At 47.0% G+C, this 26,995-nt stretch overlaps 1 protein-coding gene across 5 annotated transcripts in view; it reads left to right on the top strand.

Moving 5' to 3' along the window:
• MYO1C (myosin IC) overlaps nt 1-26,995 on the top strand; it is a 416,904-nt gene that overhangs the window by 185,705 nt on the left and 204,204 nt on the right. The window contains exon 1 of one of the 5 annotated variants that reach the window (XM_085649048.1): nt 1,653-2,860. The exons of the other annotated variants lie outside the window; for them this stretch is intronic. Within the exon in view, the coding sequence (XP_085505174.1) occupies nt 2,843-2,860 (18 nt within the window). The 5' untranslated portion in view covers nt 1,653-2,842. Of the gene's footprint in view, nt 1-1,652; nt 2,861-26,995 lie in introns of those variants that run through there. 5 annotated transcript variants of the gene reach the window in all.

The following is a 26,995-nucleotide window of genomic DNA, read 5'->3' as shown; positions in this document are numbered from 1 at the left end:
TGAAATGTGTCTGCCCTATCTAGTGTTTTGGGACTATGTCTGTGACGCCAGTGAATCCCCCGACCCCCGCCTTGCTAAAACAATGGAGTGTCTCACGCAAAGTCACTACTTGTGATGCGTGCGGAGGTGGGCGTGTGGCGTTGTGCGTTCTTCTGTGTGTTGTGTCAGGGCTCAGGGGTGGTGTTTCTGGCATACTCTTCAATGTGTCACTGATCCACTGCGGGTGTCTTTGTAGGGGCAGCGGGGGGCGAAGGGGCAGGCTATACCGACCGAGGCCTTCATGCTAATTATGTGACATGTTCATCTCGCCTCCCACGATGTCCCAGCTCTCGGCCCTGCCCACAGTTTATGCCATGTTACTCCTCTTACTTACTGCTCTGTGCAATCGCCGGGGCGCGCCTGCACTATGCAGCTGTACGCTCAATTTGGGGTTTTCTGCTGTCATGGAGGGCTGTGATTTCGTGCACACACAGTGAGGGCCCTACATACACACCCTGTCCTGATATGCACACGGTGGAGGGAGGGGGGGGGGGGTCGTGAGGTCTCTGTGCATAGAAATAGACTGTCCGCCGCACTCACCTACTCAGACAGTGAGGGCCCTGTTAACACCCTGCCTCGCTGTGTACTCAGTGACGGGTGTTTGCTGTCCTATCTACATGGCTCTTTAAAGAGTGCGGACAGACTGCGCTTCTATGCACGTCAGTGAGTGAATGCTCATAGATGGCAGTCAGTAAGTGCCCCAGGCACTTCGCCCCTCCCCCTACACTCAGCGAGGAATGGTTGCTACCCGCTAGGCCTCTGCAGAGTGAGGGCTCGCGGGTAGCAGTCATTGATTGCCCGTGCTCCTATGTACTCACTGATTGACGTTTGCCACCTCTGCGGCCGGGCTCTGCAGAGTGACGGCTCACGGAGCAGGCAGTGAGGGCCCTAGGCACAGCCCGTGCTCCTGTGCACTCACTGGGGGACGTTTGCCACCTCTGAGGCCGGGCTCTGCAGAGTGACGGCTCACAGGGAGCAGGCAGTGAGGGCCCTAGGCACAGCCCGTGCTCCTGTGCACTCACGGAGGGACGTTTGCCACCTCTGGGGCCGGGCTCTGCAGAGTGACGGCTCACAGGGAGCAGGCAGTGAGGGCCCTAGGCACAGCCCGTGCTCCTGTGCACTCACTGAGGGACGTTTGCCACCTCTGCGGCCGGGCTCTGCAGAGTGACGGCTCACAGGGAGCAGGCAGTGAGGGCCCTAGGCACAGCCCGTGCTCCTGTGCACTCACGGAGGGACGTTTGCCACCTCTGCGGCCGGGCTCTGCAGAGTGACGGCTCACAGGGAGCAGGCAGTGAGGGCCCTAGGCACAGCCGCCCCCTATACACTCACCGAGTGATGTTTTTGCTACCGTGAGGTCTCTGTAGCGTGCGCTAGAGCTGCGGGCAGTCTGTTTCTACACCCGGTCTGAGAGTGTCACCCTGTGCTCCTGTACCCTCGGTGGCGGGTGTCTGCTGCCCGCGGGGGCTCTGTGCTGTGAGAGAGGGCTGCGAGCGGTCCCTGTTCCTCCCAGTGCCTCTCCGTTCCTCCCTCAGCTTTCCCAGCTCTCGGCCCAGCCCACAGTTTCCACCCTCTGACTCCTGTCATTGGCAGCCCGAGGACCCAGCCTGTAAGGCACATTCCTCTGGCGGCCTCTCCAGGCTCCTCGCCTCTCCCTTCTCCACTCCCCTCCATTCCTCAGTTTGGAAAAAGCAACATCTCGATGCGGGCAGTTTCCACGCAGCAGTCCCAGCTCTGCAGCCCGGCTGCATGGGTGGATGTGAGCTGAGAAGGGAGCGCGGGCCTTTCTTCAGGGACCAAGGACCGAGCTCGCTCTGAGGACTGACCTTTGGAACTGAGCTCGCTCTGAGGACTGACCTTTGGGACTGAGCTCGCTCTGAGGACTGACCTTTGGGACTGAGCTCGCTCTGAGGACTGACCTTTGGGACTGAGCTCGCTCTGAGGACTGACCTTTGGGACCGAGCTCGCTCTGAGGACTGACCTTTGGGACTGAGCTCGCTCTGAGGACTGACCTTTGTTAGTGTTTTGGCTTTTCATCGAGCACTGCTATTCCTTCCACTCTCGAATACACCAAACAGCGAGGAGCCGAGGTCACTCCTGGAATGTGGGGGTCAGCGCTGCGACCGCTGCCTTGCCACAGGTGTGGGGGGAGTTGGATACCTTTGGGATCTGCTGGGACGGGGCTGAGTATGTATGAGGGGCTGTGACGTGGGTGCCTCGAGACGCGTCTCCATCCTCTACTGGAAACCTCTCAGACCTACTAAGACCTGAAGTCTTTTTGGCCGCCTTCTGTTTTTTCCGAGCTCCCCTGCTGGCTCTGGACTCCCGGCATCAGGCCTCACCTTGTGGATCTCACTGGGGCTGGAGCCAACCCCAGCTCTGAACTCCCGTCACCTCCGTGACAACAACGCACTGGCTCTGTAATCTCTGGACCCCGATTTGGCTCAACTGAGTGAGGATTTACCGTGTTGCGCAGCGCTCCTCCTTGGACCCCTGGGTCTGCTCGGGGCTGGCCCTGAGGGCTTCATTGGCGTTGGTTTTGTGGTCCCTAGACGGAGACTTTCCACAAGTAGGCCTTATCGACCTCACAGCTCTCTGGACCTGGGCCCTCCCCCCTCGCCAGTACACAGCCCTGGTTCTGGACTGTGGGACCCCTCACTCTGCCGGAAGCAGCCTCGATTCCACCCCGACTGGGACATGGATATGATTGGATCTTGCCTCACTAGATAGGAAGCCTCAGTTCTTCTCGCGGGCATCTGCCCTTTTCAGTTGATCGAGTACCAGGAGTCCATCCTGACCCGCAGACATGAAGTACCGGGCAGCGGTGAGCGTTTGCTTTGATTTTGTTTTCTTCCCCACATGTTTAATATGACCTGTAAGCTGGGTGAGGTTGGTGCACATAAGGCCCATCTCACTCGCCAAGTGTGTAGACATGTGCATGTCTGTTAAAGTATGAGGAGGTGAGGTCTGTGCATGCTTTAGCAGTTTGTCTGGCCATTGATGTGGGATATATTTCTATGCACATACCTGGCAGTGATCCCCGGAGCAGACTTTGGTGCACTGGTGGGCATGTGGGTGTGTTCTTCACGTATATCCGGGCCTGAGTGTATGCATGTTATATGTTTTTGTATTTTTGGAGTTTGGTACTCGGGATTTGTTTCCCCGGCGTTGGCTGTGGGCCACATCTCCTCACCTTAGAGAATGAATGGTGCACATTTGGGGATCTAAATCTAACAATGTATGTGCGCCCGCCCTGGTTCACGAGAATGCCAAACAAAATCATTAGTAAGAGTGGCACAGCTCACATATCTGATAAATGAAGGGCATTTCAGGAGACGAGGGGCTGGATTTGAGCAAGGGAAAGTGAAAAGCGAAGGATGAACACATAGCGCAGCACTGAAAACGCCAAAGATGCCAACATTTAATGAGTTTTGGGTGGGTCTTTGGTAGACTAAACATATCCTTTTGTCTACGATTTGCTGAGTTGGGGTCACTTCCCTCGTGGCCAGCGGTGGATAGCTCTTTATTATCACGAGTCAGTGACTTATGGTGTCCATTTCATTGCAGGGATTTGACTGTTGTGCCCCTCGTTGCTGTGATTTGATGGCTTTAGTTACTGCTCCTGATTGCTCCATGATTTGATGAGCCCCGGTGACCCTCTGATTCCAGAGATTTGATTGCATTTGGTGTCTAAGACATTACTGTTATTTGATGAATTGCGGTGCCCCCGCCCCCAATAGCTATGATTTGCTTGTTAGTGCGTGGTTTATAAAGCATAAATAAGGCCACAAAGCATCTGAGCACTGCAGGATGGAAGGGCACGACGGTGCAGCTACAATGACACGGGTAGTAATAAGCATATAAAAACAGAAGGGTAAAGGGTGCTCTAGGATCTACTCGTGAGCAAGGCGCAGGGCACCCTCAGGATCCAGAACCTCAACATGAGGAAGAAGGGTTGGATGATGGCTAAACAAAAAATGGCAAGTGATTTGTGGACCACAGGATATTTTCCTACCAGACGGTCTGAAGCGGAGCACCCTGAAATAGCCCCTGAGTGGGATGACCATGTTCTTGCTGGAAGCCACTGTTTATCTTCAAACACTGGTACTGGCACATGCCTCCTCCTCCTGGACACAGTCTGGCTGTGGGATTCAGAAGGGAGTCAGTCATGTACCTTGAACCACAGTCTCTTATTTTTTGAGCCATACTCTCTTGAATAACCGTCTCTAGTTTCTTGAGCTGCAGTCTCATGAGCCAGCCGTGCGTCTTTTAAGCCATAGTCTCTTGCCTCTTATGTTGCAGTTTCTTGAGTGACATTCCCTTGAGTAATACTCTCTGGTCTTTTGAGCTGCAGTTTTATGAGCCCGTCTTCTGTCCTTTTTTGCTACATTTCCCTGCCTCGAGTGGCAGTGTCCAGCACCTCGGTTTTTCATGGTGCTGTCTCCCCAGCTGCAGTGCCCGAGCTCATCAAGCTCTGCATAAATTAGCAGAACAATTTGGTTCTCTGATTTTTCAAATAAACTAGCGAAGGCCCGCGTATTTTATTTGGTGAAATATTACAAATAGAAACAAAAAATTGATGGCAGGAAAAATGCTTGAGGAGTTAAACAGACTTCTCTTGATGAGATGGAAGCTATGTACTGAACACAGAGCTCGTGTCCTGCTGTAATTTTCCATCCTAATCAGGCAAGAGGGTAGTTTATTGAGTTGGAATCTCAAACATGTACCGTTTCTGCATAGTAGTCTTTCTACGATAATTCCAAATGGTTCCTTCCTTAGTCCCTCCAATTGTTGCTTCTTCTTTTCACACAGGTACTCTATCCAAGGACCCTCTGGTGGTTCTTTTGACAAAACTCTTACTTTCATCGCCTCTCCAAAGGTTTCCCTCCCAAGATCAATCTGCAGGTTCTTCCTGACAAAGAGGATCATTTCAGGCTCCCTTGAAAGTTACTTTCAGCATAAATTTCAACATATATTTCCAAGGCCTCCACTAGAGACAAACCTAGCACACGGGGAGGAAGCACAGGAACATTGTGCGCATTCCTGCAGTCTCTCGTGGCATACAGCTGTGTGGTAGGTTTGCCTTGAAAAGGCCGGAGTGGTCTGCGACTGTTTGTATTCAGGAGGGCAGTGTTGGTCTTCAGAGGGCTATGCTGCTGAAGAAACCGAGCCAGTAGCTCTCAGTCAGCTGTTCAGGTGATGTTCAAGTATGATAGAAGTGTGCGTGGAAGGTTTCACTGCCTCAGTGGAACACATTCTGCATAGTCTGGGTGTGGATGCATATACGCAGACAGTGTATAAGGAGGCTACAATGCAGTTTCCATGAGTGGAAATGGTGAGGCAGTCCTTGGATGAGGGAGGCTTGTAGCTACTCAGGAGGAAAGCTCAGGAAGACATGCTGCACATATGATTGGGGAATCAAAAAAGGAAGCTATCACTGGGGGGAGGAACTCTTCTGGCAATTTTCAACAACCATTTGCAATTCAACAGGTCTCGCATCAGTTAGAGTTAGAGCTTATGGCGTTGCAAATAATAGTGCAACATCAATAGCTCTAATTTTCAGTGATGCGAGACCCAACTATGCCACTATGGCACAAAATGCACACACAGATGACAGAACAATGGGAGTACGTATTTGGTCAACAAAAGATATGCGATTACGGACTAGGCCATAGCGGCAACATATAAAAAAAAAATACAACATAATAGAGGGTCGCAGTGTCCTTAATTGTTAAAGAGAATCGGAGTGTCAATACGCCAAAGGCAGAACAGACTGCAGAAAAAATCAGAATACATTTAATATATGAGCAGATGTGAATGTGTGTTCACACAAACAAATATGTATAAAAGAGGATAACATTGCTCTCTCGTTTTCACATTAATGAGACCAGTGGCGCAACACAAAACCAAGGGTCTGCCATGCATAATATGTGGGTCCCCACAGCATCCCATATCTCAAATATTTATAGGCTTTGAAAGGAATGAGGGCTCCCTGATGGGTTAGCTTAAACTGGAAACACAGAGTCAGCAGAGGACACGGTGCTGACGGGATGAGAACCAAATGGTGGCATGTCACGTGTGCCACCTTCAGCAGGTGCAGGCCAGAAGGCAAATCATACCAAGGCAAGGATACTTTACAGGGTGGGTACCCAGTTCCACGAGCTAACGGAAAACGTGAAACTGCAATACCCAGGCGACAGGTGATGGTTAGAAAGAAAGAGAGCAATGGCAGAAGGTGTGTACATGCCACTGCACTTGGGGCAATGTTCTGGAAATACATAAGAAAAAAACACTGCATTGAATGACTAAGAAAAATCAAACACAAACAGGTGATATTGGGGGCACGGTGGGGCTGTTAGACTCTGCAAATGACAAAGGAAAGGATAGGTATAAAAAGGGAGTGTTCAATGTGACAAACTGGCCGCAGCAAAGGAAAACAAACCTCTGTGTAAGGGCCAGTGAAACCATGAATAGAATACACATTGATATTATAAGCAGGTGTGGCTGGAGAGAAGGCAGGAGGGGGACAGGTAACTGGGTAGGGGTGGGACAAGAGGGCTGAGCGGGTCGTGGGTAAGAGGAGCGCCATCTGCCTTAAGAGGATGCGTAAGGCACAAACAGTATGGCGTAAGAGGGCGAGTCTGCAGGACTTAACAGCTGTGTGGACAAAATGACACGGGACGGAGGGGCAGAGGGTGAGTTGGTAAGAGCCGAATATCTGGGAAAGCCAGGCAAACGGTAATGCAAAGTAAAAAACACAGGATAGGAACGGACAGGGAGGCTGGGGGGTGGGGCATAGTTTCTTTCGGCGCAGTAGCAGATTGAATTTTCTGAGTGGTGGGCGGGGTGATTTTAAGTGGGGGACAATGTCTACTGAGAGACTTCCAGTGGCTGGGTTGCTAGCAGTATGTGCAGGAGGGATGGCCAAGTGTGGTGAGGCACAGGCGCCAAGGGGTTCGGTGTTCTATGGAGGTACAACAGGTCAGGTCGAAGTGCGACGGTGCATGACAAAGGGAAAGACAGATCTCATATTAAGGTGTAACAATTCCCGCCCTAGTGACTGTGGCCCAGGACGGGAGCAGTGCATGGATGAGATGGAATTAATCAGGGTCCTGGAGGCATGCAGAGTAAGGGGCCGCGTCTAGAATGCAGGGTACATTGCCTGGGGATGGACAAGCCCGGGTAAGAGGGGCCGAGCAGAGGCCGGGGAGCAGGGGCTCAGCGTCTGGGTGAATAAAGGACAATCTACAGCCGGTGTAAGTGGGGCAGGGCAGAGACTAGCTGTGCATGCCAGACATACTGCACCCACCTGGATAAACTAAATGGTGAGCGCAGACTTGCTTACGCAGCCGCCTCCTACCACCACCAGCCGGTACTTCTCCTGCACCGAACCATTCTTCCAGCCCGCCATGGAGGAGGGAAGGTGGCCTGGCGCTTTTGCAGGGGCCCCGGTGAAGGGGGATCGAGGAAGGATTCCTAAAGCTGAAAGAGATGCCGGTAGCGTGCACCTCGGCTATCCAGGCGCAAGCCAAAAGACCTCAAACACTACCCTCTTCACAGCCACCCCCAATTATCTGAATATATGGGGTGGTTTCCCGATCTACCAATATCTGTACTATTTTTTAAAAAAAGGAAGACATTTTTTGCAAGAACCCTCAGCTTGTAATCACTTTTTTCAAATAAGGAAAGTATTGAAAAAATATGACATCCCACACCGTGATAGTTAGTGAAAAAATGTGCAGAACAAGGTAGCACCTCACGTGCGCAACACCTTAGCGGGCTGAAACTGGTTCGATCATCACCAGTACTGCCACGTTTCTCATCATAGGTTGCCACCTTGTTCAAAGAAAAAATGGATAACTGTACCAACAAAATTCATGAAAAAGCAAGAGGTGAAAGAAATGTGTGAAGGTTACACACCAAAAGTCCTGATTTAAAATTGATAAAGAGCCATGACTATCATAACTTTATTCTCTGCTCATGGGTCAATTCAAAAGTAAAAAGTGCTGTATTTCAACAGACACAGTGTCACAGTATCACGGTGTGGGATGTCATATTTTTGAAATACTTTCCTTATTTGAAAAAAGTGATTACAAGCTGAGGGTTCTTGCAAAAAATTTCTTCCTTTTTTTAAAAAATAGTACAGATATTGGTAGATCGGGAAACCACCCAATGTATTCAGATAATTGGGGGTGGCTGTGAAGAGGGTAGTGTTTGATACCTCGCAAATCCTGGTGTTACACAATACATAAAAATATTTCTGTACCTTTTAGATTGGGTCGGTTTTGTTATAAAGCTATTCTGAGTGGGGGATGACCCAATCTTTCTTTCCCCTGGAGCTCCTTATTGTTATGAGGCAAGCTAAAAGATGCCATCAGCGTGCACATCGGCTGTCTGGGCAAGTGCACATCTCCTGTCCCCCTTCGGCAACCAAGTCGACGACAATAGATCTCGCCAAGGCGAGCAGCACATGCACTGCGTCGCTAGGCGGGACCTAAAAAGGAAGCAGCTTGCCACGGAGGCTTTTAAGCAATTTTTCACACCTGCTAGTCATTGTTGCATGCACAAAGAAGATCTGCCTCACAAGGGAACATGGCGGGAGGCTGCTAAGACAACCTTTACTACAACGTGCTTCTTGAGACTGCTGGAGGTGGGCAGTGGGGGGTTAGCTATTATATCTTCGGCAGGCGCAATGCCCATGTGGTTAGTTCTCAGATCCTGTTCTTCAGATGAGTTCAGACAGGTTCTAGGTTCAAACGGCAATCTGTCTCCTTCTCAGATGCAAGCAACATCAAACCTTTAGTCCTCAGAACCGCGACCCAGCTTAACTCCACCTCTGCACTGGTGTACAGAGCTTCACCAAACTCAAAAGGGGAACTGTTTTACTTGCCAGCTTATTTTCAAAGTTAGTACTAGGCAAATGAGCCACTGATATCTTGTGGAGCGCCTGAATGTTTTGAGGAAGCCAATTGGTTCTAAGTATATTTCCTCCCAGGTACTGTCCTGTTACAGGGTAGTACTCCTCATAGTGTTCGGGTTGTTTTTGGTTAATGCTGATTACAATCATCCCATGATGCAAGTACGTAATATAAATATATTGCAGAGAGTTTTGCAGTCAACCAGGAACCATTGCTAGACTTAAGCTCTCTGGCGGGAACTGCACACGGGATGCAAGAGATGGGGAGGCAGCGCACCCCTTTGTTCTGGTAAGAGCAACGTTCATACAAATGACCACAGTGTTCGTAAAGATATGACATTTGTCAGGCCATATGCAGACATATTTAAACTTGTATATTCTAAAACGGGTGAAAACAAATGCAACCCCTACCTTCTCTGTTGAAGATTTGGTTTATCTGATTAAGACGCACAACAACCAAGGATAGAGCCTTCTACGCAGGGGGACCCTCGTGTACTCAATACCATCTACAGGCATACCGCTCTCTGTCTCTGGGGGAAGAAGGAGTTTGTTTATTGCAGGCTGCAGGGATTTACCAGAGAGAGACAGTTGGCAGTCCCCAACTTGCAATGAAGATGAAAAGGCCTGCAAACCACAATGATAAATCACCTGCCGCCAGCCTTCAGTTGTATCATGACATTTCCGTGGGGAGGTTAGTCACTCATATTGAAAGGAATTCCACGATGGGTGGACTCCAGTCTCCAGTAGTGTGGAGTAATGTGCTCATGACCAACATTATGCCATCCTGATACGGAGCACGTGCTAGGTATGGGGGCTCGTGACAAACCTACCCGACCCAACAGACACCCTGAAATAAGGAGCAGGGTAGCACATGGTTAATGCAGCAAGGACAACCGTCCCTCTTTCAGAGGTCCCGTCTTAGTTAGACTTTCCATGGCCCCTGCCTCCAAAGCTATAGCTTCCTAGGCCCAACCAAAGATACATTTTGATAATTGGACCTTTTCCAAGGTGCCTCCCAAAGCAGCATTTATTTTTGACAAGCTAGTCTTTGAAAATCCCTTCTACAGATGAACCTAGATCCCTGGCTAAGGCGACTGAGCCCTGCACACCCTGCTGGTTTGACGGTCTTTTCCGACTGTCACTTTGTTCACGCAGTCAGTCACTCAACATTCTACGTCACCACCGGCAGTGCAACAGCATCACACGCACACACACACACACACACATAGGCTCAGTGCTAAGACACCTAAAGGAAGTGTTGTCACCTGAATATACAGAACTATGAAAATGCAGCAAAACCAAAACAAGGACGATGCTAACGGAAACAGCTGTATTTCGTCATGCACCAATATTTCTGGAAATCCTTTCATGTGTTGAACTGCGAATGAAAACATCCGTGGACAAACTTAAGCACGGTCAAAAGGGGTGTGTGCGGCATTAGGCACTGTCAGATGTAACTATGCGCCATGCTAAACACAGCAAGATGATGGGCGGAGTGCTGAAACCTTTCACCTACTCACCCCAGTCAAGAGATCTGGGTTGAATTATTTTGCTCCCCATGCCGCCCCGTTTGGACCAAGCCATATCAAATCAGTCTTGACCCTGTTTCTCATGGGAGCAGTCCACCCCGAACTGGCAGGCCAGGTCCTCCCTGCATGGTAAACAAGCATCCTTGGACTGCTTTGGGGTAACGTCCCTCATCAGCCAGGCTAACTTCAATCCAGTGGCACAGCGAGCAAGGTACCCACGTCTGGGCATACCCTTAGCCACTTAGGGCGAACATAGCAAACACAAGGAGATGATTAAGAGCAAACTCTATGAGATGAGGTAGAGACGGAACAGAAGAAAGTGACAAGCTTCATTTGTGGCACCGAGATAGTGACGAGAAGGCAAGTAGGCAAATGGGGAGATTGTGACTTCGAAAGTGATAGCGGTAGGGGTGAGGGGACTGGTGAAAGGAAGTTAATAACTTGGAAATAGCTGAGAGCACCATGATAGTGACAAAGAGACATCAGAGAGACTCTTAAAGAAATAATAGCGGTAGGTGGGACTCTGATAGCTCAAGCCTGGCTCGAGTCCGAAGCCTGGCTCTGGCTCAGCTCTCGTGGGAACCTCAAGCCCATAGCGAGCTGAGCTTTCATGTGGCTTCTGCTCTACCCTCATGCACAGAGGTAAAACAAAGCATTATCATTTGAGGTAAAAAGGAGTGTCTGATTTACACAAAGTGGAACAAGAAAATCTGGATTAATTGCGGCTTCCCTGCTTAACCTAAGTGTGTGATTTTAGACAAATATTTTATATTACCAATCCTCCTTTTTCTTTTCTATCGCATATGAAAGTACCTTCATATAGGAGAGTTCACAACACCAGCTGTACAAAACCTGTGTTTGATTTAATAGACTATAATATTGCTCTACCCATAAAACTCTGGCGCACATTCAGAGTTCATATGAAAACTGTCTTGCCTCTTCGTTCACTAATGGCAGTGTTGCCAGGGGCAGGAATGGTTCTAGGTTCATGTTTAAAAACTATCACTTTTAATCAGTACTTCTCAGAGCAGTGGTATAACGTGACGTACTTATGTCAAAGCTTCCACATGCTACTGAAAAATAAGTTTTAAATTTTGAAGAGACTTTATTGTATTTAACGTGGAGTCCATGATTGCGATCAGGGTACCGGAGCTCTGAGCCAGTGATTGTGTTCAGGGCGCTGCAGCCAGAGCAGTGATTGTGATCAGGCTACAGCAGTCTGAGACCATAATTGTGATAAGGGTACAGCAGCCAGATGCAGTGATTGTGATAAGGGTACAGCAGCTAGAGGCAGTGATTGTGATAAGGGTACAGCAGCCAGGGGCAGTGATTGTGATAAGGGTACAGCAGCCAGAGGCAGTGATTGTGATAAGGGTACAGCAGCTAGAGGCAGTGATTGTGATAAGGATACAGCAGCCAGGGGCAGTGATTGTGATAAGGGTACAGCAGCCAGAGGCAGTGATTGTGATTAGGGTACAGCAGTCTGAGACCGTGATTATGATAAGGATACAGCAGCCAGCCGTGATTGTGATAAGGGTACAGCAGCCAGCCGTGATTGTGATAAGGGTACAGCAGCCAGAGGCAGTGATTGTGATAAGGGTACAGCAGCCAGAGGCAGTGATTGTGATAAGGGTACAGCAGTCTGAGACCGTGATTATGATAAGGGTACAGCAGCCAGAGGCAGTGATTGTGATAAGGGTACAGCAGCCAGAGGCAGTGATTGTGATAAGGCTACAGCAGTCTGAGACCGTGATTGTGATAAGGGTACAGCAGCCAGAGGCAGTGATTGTGATAAGGCTACAGCAGTCTGAGACCATAATTGTGATAAGGGTACAGCAGCCAGAGGCAGTGATTGTGATAAGGGTACAGCAGTCTGAGACCGTGATTGTGATAAGGGTACAGCAGCCAGAGGCAGTGATTGTGATAAGGGTGCAGCAGTCTGAGACCATAATTGTGATAAGGGTACAGCAGCCAGAGGCAGTGATTGTGATTAGGGTACAGCAGCCAGAGGCAGTGATTGTGATAAGGATACAGCAGCCAGCCGTGATTGTGATAAGGGTACAGCAGCCAGCCGTGATTGTGATAAGGGTACAGCAGCCAGAGGCAGTGATTGTGATAAGGGTACAGCAGCCAGAGGCAGTGATTGTGATAAGGGTACAGCAGCCAGAGGCAGTGATTGTGATAAGGGTACAGCAGCCAGGGGCAGTGATTGTGATAAGGGTACAGCAGCCAGAGGCAGTGATTGTGATAAGGGTACAGCAGCCAGGGGCAGTGATTGTGATAAGGGTACAGCAGCCAGAGGCAGTGATTGTGATAAGGGTACAGCAGTCTGAGACCGTGATTGTGATAAGGGTGCAGCAGTCTGAGACCATAATTGTGATAAGGGTACAGCAGCCAGAGGCAGTGATTGTGATAAGGGTACAGCAGCCAGAGGCAGTGATTGTGCTAAGGGTACAGCAGCCAGAGGCGGTGATTGTGATAAGGGTACAGCAGCCAGAGGCAGTGATTGTGATAAGGGTACAGCAGCCAGAGGCAGTGATTGTGATAAGGGTACAGCAGCCAGAGGCAGTGATTGTGATAAGGGTACAGCAGCCAGAGGCAGTGATTGTGATAAGGGTACAGCAGTCTGAGACCATAATTGTGATAAGTGTACAGCAGCCAGAGGCAGTGATTGTGATAAGGGTACAGCAGCCAGAGGCGGTGATTGTGATAAGGGTACAGCAGCCAGAGGCAGTGATTAGGAACAGGGCACTGAAGCTAGAGACTGTAGTCCAATCAAGGAAGGTGCACTTTGCTTGAGATCAGCAGTGCATCTCAGAGTGTGGGATTGGGATAAGAGCAGTGCAGTGTACATACTACAACAGATCAGGGGTAGTGCAGTTCAGAGGCTGTGGCTGAGACGAGGTAGTGCGCTTCAGAAGCTGCGATTGCGAGCCGAGTAGTGCAGATTCGAGGCTGTTACTGAGCGAAAGGCTGCACAGCTTTGAATGGGATCAAGAATTAGGAGGCAGGGAGGCTCCAGGGTTTTGAAGGCTGGGGTGACGTGTGCGGGCCAGGTTAGCATGTGCATTCATCACTGGAAGCAGGTGAGCGGCCTTGTTGTCTAGGGATGGGGAGTTCCAGCCTCAGGGCCCCAGGGAGACCCACACATGTTATTGGTGCAGCGAGTGCTCCCCAGGGGGAGTCCTGTGCCGAGAGCAGTGTTATTGTGCACGCTGGTCCAAGACACAGCTGGCTCCCACCCGCTCCTCACTCTGGATGTGCTTCGCAGCCATCTGGCCACTCCAAAGGCTGCTTCGTAACTGTCTCCACACTTCAAAAGTGCTCCATACTCTGACCAGGCTCCACATCTGGCTTCACGCCCTGCAGGCAGCGCCTGAGCTTCACAAGCATAGCATTGCCAACCATGGACACCAAGGGGCTCTGGACACTGGTGCAGCAGAGGCGAGTGCAGCTGGTGCCCAACGGGTACCATTTGCGCCAGCACGAGCTGCAGATCATTGTGCATGAGCCGGAGGATGACGGGAGGACAGAAGAGGAGTGGATGACAGAGCCTGAGGAGGAACAGGGGAAAGCAGAGAGTGCTCCTCAGCCGGAGGATGGAGAGGTGAGAGGGATGACCGGTAATGGGAAGCGGAGAGATTGGTGGAGGGTTGTGTGATGGGGAACAGTGGATCCATCAGTGTTGGAATGTGTAGTGATGATGTCCTGAATCCAGTGAGCAGTGGAGATCTCAGTTAGGTACAGTTGGATCTGCTGGAGAGATTGAATCTGATGGAGGAGGGCCTGGACTGTTAAGTGGATGTCCAGCCACCGGTTCGTCTGTCCAAGGTAAACTTTCGAAGGCCCTCGACTGTTAATTTCTGTCGCTGTACTCTACTCTTCTTTCCAAGGCCACTCGATAGATCCAAGCTGGGATATTTTCTCAACTGTTGGTAAACGTTTTGGAAGGCCGGGGCATATCACCATCTTGGTCAGGATAACAGCTGGTTGTAGGGTATCTGCTGGTAGTGGAGTGTCTGCTAGCTGGAAGTATGGTATCTGCAGACTGTGTATAAGCATGGTATCTACAGACTGTGGGCATAAGCAGGCAGTGAAATGCCTGCTAAAAATTCAGTATCTCCGTATATGTCAGCATGGTATCTGCTAGTGGTGAGGTGTTTGTAGTATCCACTGGTAGCGGAGTATCTGTTATGGCTGGGTATCTGCTAGCCGTGTAATATCTTCTGGAGTCAACTTTTCTGCTAGTGGTGCATGTATCAGTAAGGGGTGGTTGTACCTGTTGTCAGTGGGTGCTATTTGCTGGTGCTGCAGTATGTGCAGACAGTGGACTATGTGTTGGTGGGGGGACTATCTGTAGGTAGAAGGGCAGATGCTAGCCTTGGAGTATGTTATGTGCTGTGTCTGCAGTTTGCGGACTACCTGCTGGTGGTGAGATATATTGTGGCAGTGAAGTATCGGCTGGTGGACTATCTACTAAGAGTGCTGGTGGTATGTAGTCCTGGATAATATCTGCAGTTGGTGGTGGTTGTGAAGAATCTACTTTCACTAGGTACCTACTGTCGGCGGATAATCCACTGGTGATGTGGAATCTAGTGGGGGTGGGGTGTCTGCTTGCCGCATAGTATCTTTTGGGAGTGTGATAGCTGTTGGCAATGTAAAAATTGCAGAAAGTAGACTTTGTGGTAGTGGTGTACGTGCAGGATGTGGTGTACCTAGAGGAGGTGGGGTACCTGCAGGCTGTCCGATATCTGTTGGGGCGGAAGTAGCTTTAGCTGCTGGTTGTGAGATATCTGGTGGTGGGTGCTGGTGGCAAGACAACTTGTGGTTGTGGCGAGATATTTGGTGGTGGAGGTGATGGGATGTCTAGTGACAGATGAATGTCTGCTAGCAGTGAAATATGTCTCCTGGTGATGGGGTGTCCGCTGGCTGCTGGGTATCTGCTGGCATATAGGCTATCATCTGTTAGTGAAGTATCTTCTGGTAACAGTGTATCTGCTGGTGGTGGAGTATCTGCTATTAGTGATGTATCTGCAGGCAGCGAGGTACCTACATTCAGGTGGGATATATACTGGTGGCAGAATATCTGCTGTTGATGAAGAATCTGCTGGTGGTGTGGGATTTGGAGTTAGTAAAATATCTGCAAGCAGCACTTTACCTGCAGGCAGTGGGGTATCTGCTGGTGGAGGAATATCTGCAGTTAGTGAAGTGCCTTGTGATGTGATATCCTCCGGACATGATGTTGCTGCGGACATTGGAGTATCTGCTGGCAGTGGACTAGCTGCAGGAAGTGGTGTATCTGGTGTTAGTGAAGTATCTGCTGGTGCTTTGATAATCTGCGGGCTGTTTGGTATCTGCGATGGTGAACTACCTACAGGCAGTGGTGTATCTGGTGTTAGTGAAGTACCTGCTGGTGCTTTGATAATCTGCGGGCTGTTGGGTATCTGCGATGGTGAACTACCTGCAGGCAGTGGTGTATCTGGTGTTAGTGAAGTATCTGCTGGTGCTTTGATAATCTGCGGGCTGCTGAGTATCTGCGATGGTGAACTACCTGCAGGCAGTGGTGTATCTGGGTTAGTGAAGTACCTGCTGGTGCTTTGATAATCTGCGGGCTGTTGGGTATCTGCGATGGTGAACTACCTGCAGGCAGTGGTGTATCTGGTGTTAGTGAAGTATCTGCTGGTGCTTTGATAATCTGCGGGCTGCTGGGTATCTGCGATGGTGAACTACCTGCAGGCAGTGGTGTATCTGGTGTTAGTGAAGTATCTGCTGGTGCTTTGATAATCTGCGGGCAGCTGGGTATCTGCGATGGTGAACTACCTGCAGGCAGTGGTGTAACTGGTGTTAGTGAAGTATCTGCTGGTGCTTTTATTATCTGCAGGCTTCTGGGTATCTGCCATCAGTGAAGTATCTGCAGACCGTCCTTTATCAGCAAACATTGGTATATTTACTGACGGCTGGGAATCTCCATACACGGGTTATCTGTTTTCAAGTGGGATATGTTGAGGAGACGAGGTATCCACTGTAGCTGAACTATATTGAGGCAGGGGGGCATCTGGAGACAACCGAAGTCTGCTGGTGGTGCGGTATTTGCCAGCAGTGATCCCTTTCGGCAGTGAAGTGTCTGCTAGTGGTATCTTTTTCAGGCAATGTATCTGCAGGTGAGGGGAGAAGGGTATCTGCTGTTAGTGAAGCATTTGCTGGTGCCAGGGGGCACCAGGAGTATCCGCTGGTGGTGGAGTATTCGGCAAGGCATGGAGTGCATCCTTTGTGTGGGGTTAGCAGCTGTGTAACTGTGCATGGTAATACCTGTTCCTCAGAGGATCGTGCAAGCCAGATGTTGACACGTACTTGCACTCTTCTCAGAAGCTCGCAGGCTCTGTAATTTAATGCGTTCATTTTCTCTTGGAATTCCCACCTTCTTTTGTTTCCTTTACTTAATATTTCGCCTCCTCTCCAGTAATACTGCTGTAATGTACGGGCCTTATTTCCTTTAGTTAATGTTGAACGTTTTAGCAAGCAGCATTAACCCCAGAAGCAACCGTCTAATAATAACTGGCCTGATTCACCAGGTTGAGTTACTGCGCCATGGGTCTGTAATAAACAGTCAAAAGGCATCGCCTTCGAAGTTTGAGGCGTTTGTAGGGTAAAAGTGACTCTAGAGAGGAGAAACTCTGTCCCTTCACGGATTGATGTACAGTTTAATTCCAATTTGTGTTTGTGAAAGAACAAACTGTGGATATTGCATAGCTTTGTATATGGCAGAAAATGATAACGTTTTGGGAAAAAAACTATAAAGTTTAATCAGACTTGTCAGCCCATAAAACCAATACAGATAAAACTATGCAATATAAAATGTATAGAGTTTGAGACTACTGGCATCTTTTCTCGAGGATAAGGAACAATTATTTCCCTAGCACTGTAACCGTATCAAAGGAGCATGTGAGCGGATGCGAGTGCCACATTTAAAAATTAGCATGGCAAATTCTTATGACTAGACATTATAAATAACGGGCAGCCCTAGATTAAGTGTTGAATGGAAACGTTTACATTCATACGACAGTTACATTTTACTTCTCTGGATCTGATCTTAACCATAAATTCTTCAATATTCTACCCAGGGTCATAACTCACCCTCCAGTTCAAAGATCTCAGTTGGTAATTCGACATCTGGAAACTCAAGAATTAAGTGTATAATTCCCTCCAAGGTATTTATATCCCGATGACTTCAGTTGAGCTGATCTCAGTTTGCTAAAGGTTATTATTTTTTCTTTTTAAACATTTTAAGGCCACAGTCGCCAAGTACTAACCCTGCTGCCGTCCTCCGTACCTGGCCAGACTAGGTGCATAACTTCAAACCCTTTGTAGTTAGTTACTTAAAAAACATGGTATACTCTCGACATAAATCGAGCATAGATAGATAGGGACGAAAGTTTTTCCATTGGATCCACCCGGAAACCGCTCAAATAGTTAAATACATATACTTTTCCTTTTTTGGGCACGAAATACAACGAGCATAATCCCAGCTCTAATCGAAGGGCCTGAACAATCACTGATGTATAAGTAGTGTCTATTCAGCACCTTTTCCTCTCGGTTGCTGAAATTCATTTTCCGTCCAATTATATGAATCACTCTCCTATAAGCTAATAGTCCAGTCTTCCCACGAACATCTTGGTGTCACGTGCCGGCTCTGCGAACGTGACACAGGGGCCCGGGTCATGAACGGGTATTGCGCGTGACGCAGCGTGCGTGCCCGAACGTGCTGGAGCCGCAGGTGCGCTCGCGCGCATTCGCATTCACTGCTCTGTTGTTAGATGTCAAAACGTCCCTAGGGGTTCGTGCAGGCATGGGTGTCGAGCAACACGTAGATTCAAATCAGCCACTTGTTTTTGTGGTCATGACTACTAGCATGGAAAACGGGTTCGCCGCCGTGCGAACAGGATAGTATGGAACAACGATGGTGCTCAGACAAGATTAAGGAAAATGGGTTTGAGAAACTGCGGGTGTGATGAGTGGGCAGAGCCTTTTCAATAAAATCTATCTAAATTTAGAACTGGTACCTTCACCAGTGGCCCGCGTAGAATGTGAAACAGTTCTGGAATTGGAAAAAAGTAACTCGGAAACCCAAAAATCGGGGTCAAGGTTTGGCAGGGAAAAGGGGTGGAGTCACGAAGGGCGGAGCCTGACATGCAGAGTCAACTTAGACCAGCCCTACTGGCAAACATTTTACATTGGGGTCACAAAGTTTGGTCTGTGACGGGAACGAGGGCCGCAATGATGACAGCAGGGTGGTGGTGGGGGGCAATAAGGTAGGTATAAGGGAAGTGAAGCATACTAGTGGATGAATTGCACAATATAAAAGCAGAAAACGTGGGATTAATCCCAGCATCCCCACTTTACCAAGATGTGTGATCCTAGGCAATTGCTTTATTTCACTTTTCCTCCTTTTTCTTCATTAACACATATAAAAGGAGCTCGAAAAACATGCCTTTAGGATGTGTGTTGTACAAAACATTCTCTGGTGTTTGATTTTAATAAACTATAATGTTGTTCACGTAGACTAGGAACCCAGGCCACCCAAAAAGTGCACATAACGACTGGCTTGCCTCGTAATTCACTATTGGCAGTGTTGTCAGTGGGTGGGGGGAGGGGGGAGGGGGGAATACATTCTTCTAAATTCATATTTGAAAACTATCACTTTAAAAAATACTTTTCAATGTACTGATATATTCTGATGTACTAAGGTGATATCGTTCTAGATGTTAACGAAATGCACATTGTTTGATTTTTGAAGACTCCTTTTCATAGTTTTACACTTTTGCTGCAAGATGTCTTTGAAAATGAAGGTGTTCCTAAAGTTGATTGGTTCAGAACTCCCTAGTTACTTCCTTTCTTTAACTTCAATTCACCTTTAAATATAGGTTTGCCTGTTTATTCAACATCTTTTTAATGTTAGTGCTGAGTCAAGTGACCAGCAGCCTAGTGCTGCTCTTGACTTGGGGGGGGGGGGGGGGCACATGTAAAGGTCAGGAGGGCCGCTTGTGGCCCCCGGGCCGTACTTTGAGTATCATTGACTTCATTTATTTTAAAAAAAAATCTGTAAAAAAAAAAAAAAATTTGAAACTGTGGACATATGTGACAGTAAATCTGTTCTAAATTACTTATTTGGTCACGGAGAGGCTGCATTTTAAAATAGATTACAGGGTTAAAACACCTGCTTCAAGGTTTTTTTTTTGTGCCCAGTAATTTTAAAGGAATTATAACAGCTTCAAGATAACTATGGTGGTTAGTTCTTGGAGAGTTCTGTGCTTTGTCCAGTCACAGTTTTGAATAATAAAGCAGCATGGGGCGTTAATGGGCCTGGTGCAAAACACATTGTGTAATATGCAGGTCAGAGATCTATTTTATTTAGATAGGTGAATGGGCTACTGATTTTGACACTGAGATAATTGTGTTACTTTGAAGCCTTCTAATTCAGCACAGTAATCTATTTACTGGCATCAAAGGGATGGATGCAAACAGTAAATTGTGGATTTAGATCCTTATTGTTTTTTTCTCAAACTGTTGTTATTCTAAGAGTGCAAAAATGGATTCATTTTGATAGTAATACAGTCTTGTTAGTACAGACCACCACAATAACTGTTACATTTTGTATTCAGACTTTTTCTCCTGACCCATTCTCTCTTAACATATTCAGTCTACAAGTATGGATAAGATGTTATTCCTACACTTTACAACCCTCATTGTGTTGTTTAACATTTCCTGTACATTGATTTACACACTTGCATGATTAATTGTGCCTGTGCGCGTAATGCAAAGTGCTTTGTCATCCTATACTTGGATAAGTAGTGCTATGAAAGGATTGAATATAAACAATAGTATTGAATTGAGATTGTATTTATAAAGCGCAGCTATCACTCCGCGAGGAGTATCTTGGCGCTAACGTCATACAGTAGTAGGAAAACAAGGTATTGACTTACTGAAAGTAATTAGATCAGGGCAAGTCAAAAGTCATCCGAGATACCAAAGTTCCAGGTTTTGAGATCTTTCCTGAATGAGGGTTCAGTATTGCAGAGTTTGATCTGAGCTGGCAGCTTATTCCATGCTCTGGCACCCAAGAAGGCTAGGGTTCTTGCGCCTTTTAGTTTATATCTAAAGTTGGGCAGTTTAAGAAGATTTGCCGAGGAAGATCTGAGCGGCCTAGTAGTGGTATATGGAGTAAAGCGTGCCGACAAAAATTTGGGACCGACCTTCATCTTTGCCCTAAACGTAACAAGAAGTTTCTTAAAAAGAATTCTTTTGGGTACCGGGAGCCAATGGAGTTTACTCAAGGCGGTGGAAGCGGAGGACTTTCTGGGGAGTTTAAGTACCAGGCGGGCTGCAGCATGTTGTACCACCTGAAACTTCTTTAAGACTGACCTATTAACTCCAGCCAGTAGCCCATTACAATAGTCAATACGAGAGAGTATCAGGCCCACTGCTACAGACGTTCTAGCAGGCAAAGGAAGAAACCTAAAGAATTTTTTTAGGGTTTTAATTAAACCAAAACACATTCCTGCAACCGCTTTGGTATGGGGAAGAAAGGAGAGGGAGTTATCAAATTGGACTCCTAGATTCCTGGCTACCTTCACAACCTCAGGAGGTGGAGTTGCTCCATCGGGCCACCAATTAGACGGGTGGAAAGAAGTGTCCATCCCTATGGGAAGGATCTCTGTTTTGTCCGTATTACACTTCAAATGATTAGTCGACATCCATTGAAGGACCGCAGTCAGACAGACTTTAAAATTCATTTCATCTTGCGTAGAGTCGTTCTCCAAAGAGATAATCATTTGAGTGTCATCTGCGTATGACAAAGCCTCAATCCCGAAGGAGTTAATCAGGGTAATGAGGGGTGCCATATAGACATTAAAAAATAGTGGACTTAGAGAAGACCCCTGAGGGACTCCTGCTGTAAGGGGTCGTTCCGAAGAGAGGAAGGGACCTAGGGTAACAGCCTGTCTCCGAGAGACCAGGAAGGATTTAATCCACCTCAACACCATAGTAGGTGGTCTTTAAATCAGTATTTGTGTAATTACTCACACAGACTGATAAGTATTGCATTCTTACAGTGCAACCACATTTCTTACATAGAGAGCTGAACAAAGTTAAAAACCTGCCTCCAATAGTTTTTCTTAAGTACCTGTGAAGTGATAAGAAGCTGTATGCCTTTGTTTCCTTGCATAGCATTGGCATCTAGGTGTTGGACTGCAGATGGCTCTCAGCCAGGATGATACTTGAACTAAAGGAGGGATGATGGCGCTTTAAATCAGACCTTTGTTTTGTGCCCAGCTGGATGTTCAAACAAGAAAGCCCCTTCTCTAACTGCATATTGCTTTACCAACCTAAATGTAGACAATATGCGGGTGCTGCTGACCTACGTCCTGGTGTCAGAGTAGTACACAAAGACAAATTCAGCATGTTTCTGTGGGAAAATAGCTTCCAGAACCGGGGCCTGGCAGGTTCTTCCTACTTCTCAGCATTGATGCAAAGACATCTGAAGACCTTTTAAGTCAAGGTGTTCTTTCCATTCCTGCAGCTCTTCACACGTTTTTGGCTTGTTTCCAAGAAGGACTTAATGTTGCTTTACCCGACTAATCTTTGGCTGAAGCAGGTTAGAGAATTCCTTTTACTAGTACATCCTAGTAGATCTGTTTATAATCTGAAGGTAATGGGTTTTTGTCCTTGCGAATCCATGCAACTCTGTTTTCATCCTAGGTTGATAAAAGGAGTACCATTGAGTTAGGTAACAGTATACATATTGTTATAGTATTTCGAACATGTGTCGTGTTATGACCGCTTTATAAGCTGCTGTGGTTGTACTGACCTAGTATGTGCAAATGGCGTTGTGCTAGGGTGATTAGTGCATTCTGTAATTGCAGCTGGTACTGTCTCATACTGGGGGACGCAGATTGATTAGTGTCTTATGTGCAGCTGTAGATGGTCCTTTATCATAGTAGTATCAGCTGTCATTGTCGCTGGGGATCACCGGTATTTGATGATTGCTCTGTGCCATTCTGGTAGGTACCGGTGACCCTTGGGCTCTCTAGTTAGTGCTTCTGGCCTTGTTCCGCTCTGGTAGCTATGTGCCCCGCTGGTATCTACAGCTTGCTCTGTGTCTAGCTAGTAGGTAATTATGACCCTACTTGTAGTACCCCGGTATTTCATTCATTGGTAGGTGCTGTTCGCTCTGTCTCACAATTGCAGGTGCTCATGAAAGTGCATTGATGGTTGATGATGATCAGCCACTGCCTTGCTTGTAGTTGTTGGTGACTGCACTTTATTGGTAGACACACACAGTTGTTTTCGGTCCTTGATGAAACCTGTGTGTCAGAATGCTGTCCCTCCAATGGTACATTCTCCCAGGCACCCCCACCACTCCTTTCATGGCTAGTTAAAAAGCCTCTTATTCTCCAACAAAGGCGAGTCCAGTTTATTAAAACACTTTCACCAATCTGTCATGCTTGTGCAGAAATATGGGTACATGGTTAATACCGAATGCTTCATTATAAAGGATGTGGCATGTATATCAATGCATAACTATGAGGAAAACACAATTTCGTGCAGTATGAGTGCTGAGTGTTAGCTTTGAAAAAACAAGAATGGGCATCAGCAAAGATGTAATGAAATCAATACAACACAATTGTATGTGAAGTCTGGGTGAGATGGGGGCAATAGTCAAAGTAATACAGGCTCTAGGTGGTAAGTAACATCAGTGTGATAACGATTCATAACGGGTAAGCGTGATTTAGAGGATTTGCGATACAAGAAACAGGGGATAAGAGAGCCAGTGCCTTAGGTAGGCAAATGTACAGTGTAGACTCAGTAATGAAGGTCAGTCAACATCGCACACACTTGGGAAGTGGAAACGGGATTCCACTCAGAGCTGGAAAGACAGAGGAAGTCGAGTCTCAAATACCCATTTCCCGGAGGCATGACTCTGCTAGCCTCACAAGGGGCAGTCAGGAGTTCTGGGAGGGAGGGAAAGTAAAGTATATCACATTTTCTTCAATCTTTCAAGCTGTATTGTGATTTGCCAATGGGTCTTTGACAACCTGCAATCAAACCTGGCAAAGAAGTGGTTTCTGCAGAAAGGCATTCATCACCAATCTACAACCTAACCAGTGCTATAATCCGTGTACCACTGTGGGAGCAGAGATGAGGCTTTTTACTTGATTCTTTTCCTTGTCATGAAGACCTATGGGGAATCCAGGCAGAGTGGGACAATACATTGGCCAACAAGTAACACAAGGAACACTCTGAAAATGTTGACAATGAATATTATGCTAGGATTAACACTATCAACTGGTATGTAACCTGTACGATAACTGTAAAATCTAATAAAAAGGTTTACAAAACAAACAAAAAAGTAATACAAGGAAAACCTCCTTTAAGATCAAGACTTCCCAGGGGATAGTTCTTTAAGTAACATCTGGGATTTCAGTGATCTCCCTGGATCGTAGGACATTTACTTCCATGCAACGTGTCATCCACAGGATCAGAATTATCTATGGTTCATTGTCCTACAAAATCACTCCCAAACGAGTGTTTTTCCATTCAATCTGTGGTCAGACCGAGAGATTTAATCAAAGTTTTGATCTCTTTCACAAAGTTTCCATGGCATGATGATGCAAGTGCTTTATTTTTGAGCCATTGCATGCAGATTTGACAGTGCAGATGACCCAGAACACTGGGCACGTGTGCATATTATTAGAAGAATATGCCTTCCTCATGTCTCAAGCTACACTGAAGTTTGTTCTACTGCAGCAGTTCCAATTCACCAGGGAGTATTTTTGCATGAATGTGGATAGGCGTCCTTGATTGTGGTCAGGATAGAAAACTTATAGAAGTACTCTCCTCTGACCCTTTAATTTTTCTCAGCTTTATGAAAGTTCTTAATTTAGCTACCTGGGTAAACGACCGATTTGATGGGTGTATCGTAGTGGTGTGACCTGCACCTATCATCGTGGATGAGCTACATTATTAGGTTCAGGTTATAGAAGAGTAAACACAGGTTCTGGTCACCAGATTTATCTGCTTGGGTCTGGTATGGCGGCTGAACAAATTCGATCACTTGACCAGTTTCTCTCCATTTTCTATATCTTAGATAGTGGTCACCAAAGATATCCGTCTGTTGGGCTGTAGAGCGATGCTAGGTGACCGGACCGCTTAGGACCAGAAGTCAATGTGTAATGCTACTGATTCTTCCAGATGGAGAGAGTTAATGACTATCTGAGAGATGTTACGGACTTTCACCCCCTCTGTAAAGGCCCCAATGTTGATGCACATCAACATTAGGTTGGTCAATACTTCTTGTGTTACATCAGCCAGGTTAGCAGATCTGCTCTTGAGCTGGGTTGCACGTGAAGTCATTATCCATGGTGCATGTTGCTAGAGTGGAGAATGCTCATGTCTGGCAGTTGCCTTATTTTATTAACTTTCATCTAGAAGGAAGAATATTCCAATTGGTCACTGAAAGATTTCCTGGCGAGGTTGCGTCAACTGCAAATAATATGCTATGCTTCCAAAGTACTGCACACGGACTGTGAGTCTAGCTGCTTAGAGAGCGGATCCTTCCATTTCCATTAGAGCTACTGTCTGCCTTCCCTTTCACTCCCTGTTACACAGAAGGTTTCTTTCCAAGATCTTACTGGAAAAGGCATAAGTGAATCTGATAGTATTTATTATTAGTTTATTAACACCACATAAACAGTTTGTTACAAATAAACGTGCTCCTAAAAAACACCCCTGTAGACAATTTCAAATATTCCAAAATGTGCACATTTCCTGTATTACTCCCTTCACGTCAGTATTCATTAACGCTTTAGCAAGATGCTAATTATTTAGCTCAGTATTTGTTGATTGCACAAAAGTGTGTAATAATGTTGTCTAATAAGTATATGAGCAAATTCCAATCATACATGCAGCATTGTTTCAATTGAACTTGACAATAAAGTAACACCAAGTTATGAATCCGTCTGCTTTTAATACATTTCCATAACCAAATTGAATCTTCGGCTATGATAATCTTAATTCAATTCAAAGGGGCATGTATAGAAATGCTGTCAGTCTCCTTGAAATACATTGAGTTATGTATTCAGAATGTGCCCACTTTCCCCTTAGCGCATACTTGTTAGCCATATATGTAAAAGATTTTGCCCTACTAGATTAGCATCTAAATCATCACAATTTATGAATCTGGTAGTACCCGGTATTCCTTGGACTACCTGGTATCCCTGCCTGCTCCTCGCGCCTTACTTGTTGGTGGCCGTTCCAGCTTCCCCTCTCTAGTTTTCTCTTCTGGTTCCGTCTCCGGGATGCCATATTTACCTCTTGTGTGGAGCTTGAATGCATAGGTGTGTGTTCTAGGGAGATTGTGATTCCCATTTAGGAGTGACCTGGACTAGGTGTGCTAGAGGTCTGTGCAGAGCATTGGGACCATCTGGTTAAGTGGACAGCTCATAAGGATTTACATCCTGGTCCCTGTGACCTCGTCTGGCTACTTGTCTTATTACAGAGTGATTTCTGACAGGCTTGGTGCCTTTTACTTTTTGTGGTCAGTGTCCACCCGTAAAAGCATTTCAGGGCTCATCATGGGATGCAGTCTCCTTCACGGATTCTTTTGCTCTCTATCTGTTATGTCATTTTAAAGTTGAACTTTCCCAGAAACATCCTGTGCTACCACCCTGATCCGTCCCGTTCATTTTGACACCCTTGTAGTATGTTCTTTTTTTTAGACATTTTTGGATAGGAACCTTAATTTTTTGTAGCTAAGATATTAATGTTGGTGGAAATCCCGTCTACTAGGTGATGAGGGGGGGGGAGGGGGGAATTGATGGTCACGAACATCAGTTACTAACAAAGCCGACTAAGACAGAGGCGTGGCTTATTCTACACAGACTGTTTCTACACTTCAGAAGCAAGTGCCTCCAAGGCTGCCAAATTTCCCATCTGCTCACGTGTGACTTTTTCAGATTTGCACAGCGTCATTGTGTGACATTTCCAGGTCTCATGTGTGACACTTTGAGTGACACTATGACCCTGATTACTAGTCGGGTGGAGCGGAATTCTCGTGTGGAATCGACTCCAGCAATCAGTTATTAGTGGTCCATTGCTTTGCACAGATTTTCTGGGCGCAGAAACAGTTGACCAGATTACTCAGAATGGGGTTGCAGTGCAGTGCGACCCCGGTCCCCACCACCCCACCCATCAATCAAGGCTTGGGGAGGAGCAGGTAAGGTGCAGCTTCCAGGCAATAGTCCCCCCTTCCCTGCCAGCCTCCCACTACCCATTTTCCCACATCTCGCCCAGGCTGCCTTGCAAAGCAGGTGTTCTATGTCTCTGTTAACCCTCACAAACTTGGGAATTTAGTGCGCAATTCTGTCTGGCAAAATCCAGGTCAGGATAGTTATTCACCATACCTGGGAGTTAAACTTGCATTAGGTGGAGATATTGGCAATAACAGAAGTTCTGGGCA

Source organism: Triturus cristatus, chromosome 3_2 (assembly GCF_964204655.1).
Source record: "Triturus cristatus chromosome 3_2, aTriCri1.1, whole genome shotgun sequence".
NCBI lineage: Eukaryota > Metazoa > Chordata > Amphibia > Caudata > Salamandridae > Triturus > Triturus cristatus.
Note: the sequence above shows the minus strand (reverse complement) of the source record. Positions and strands in the feature narration are given on the sequence as shown.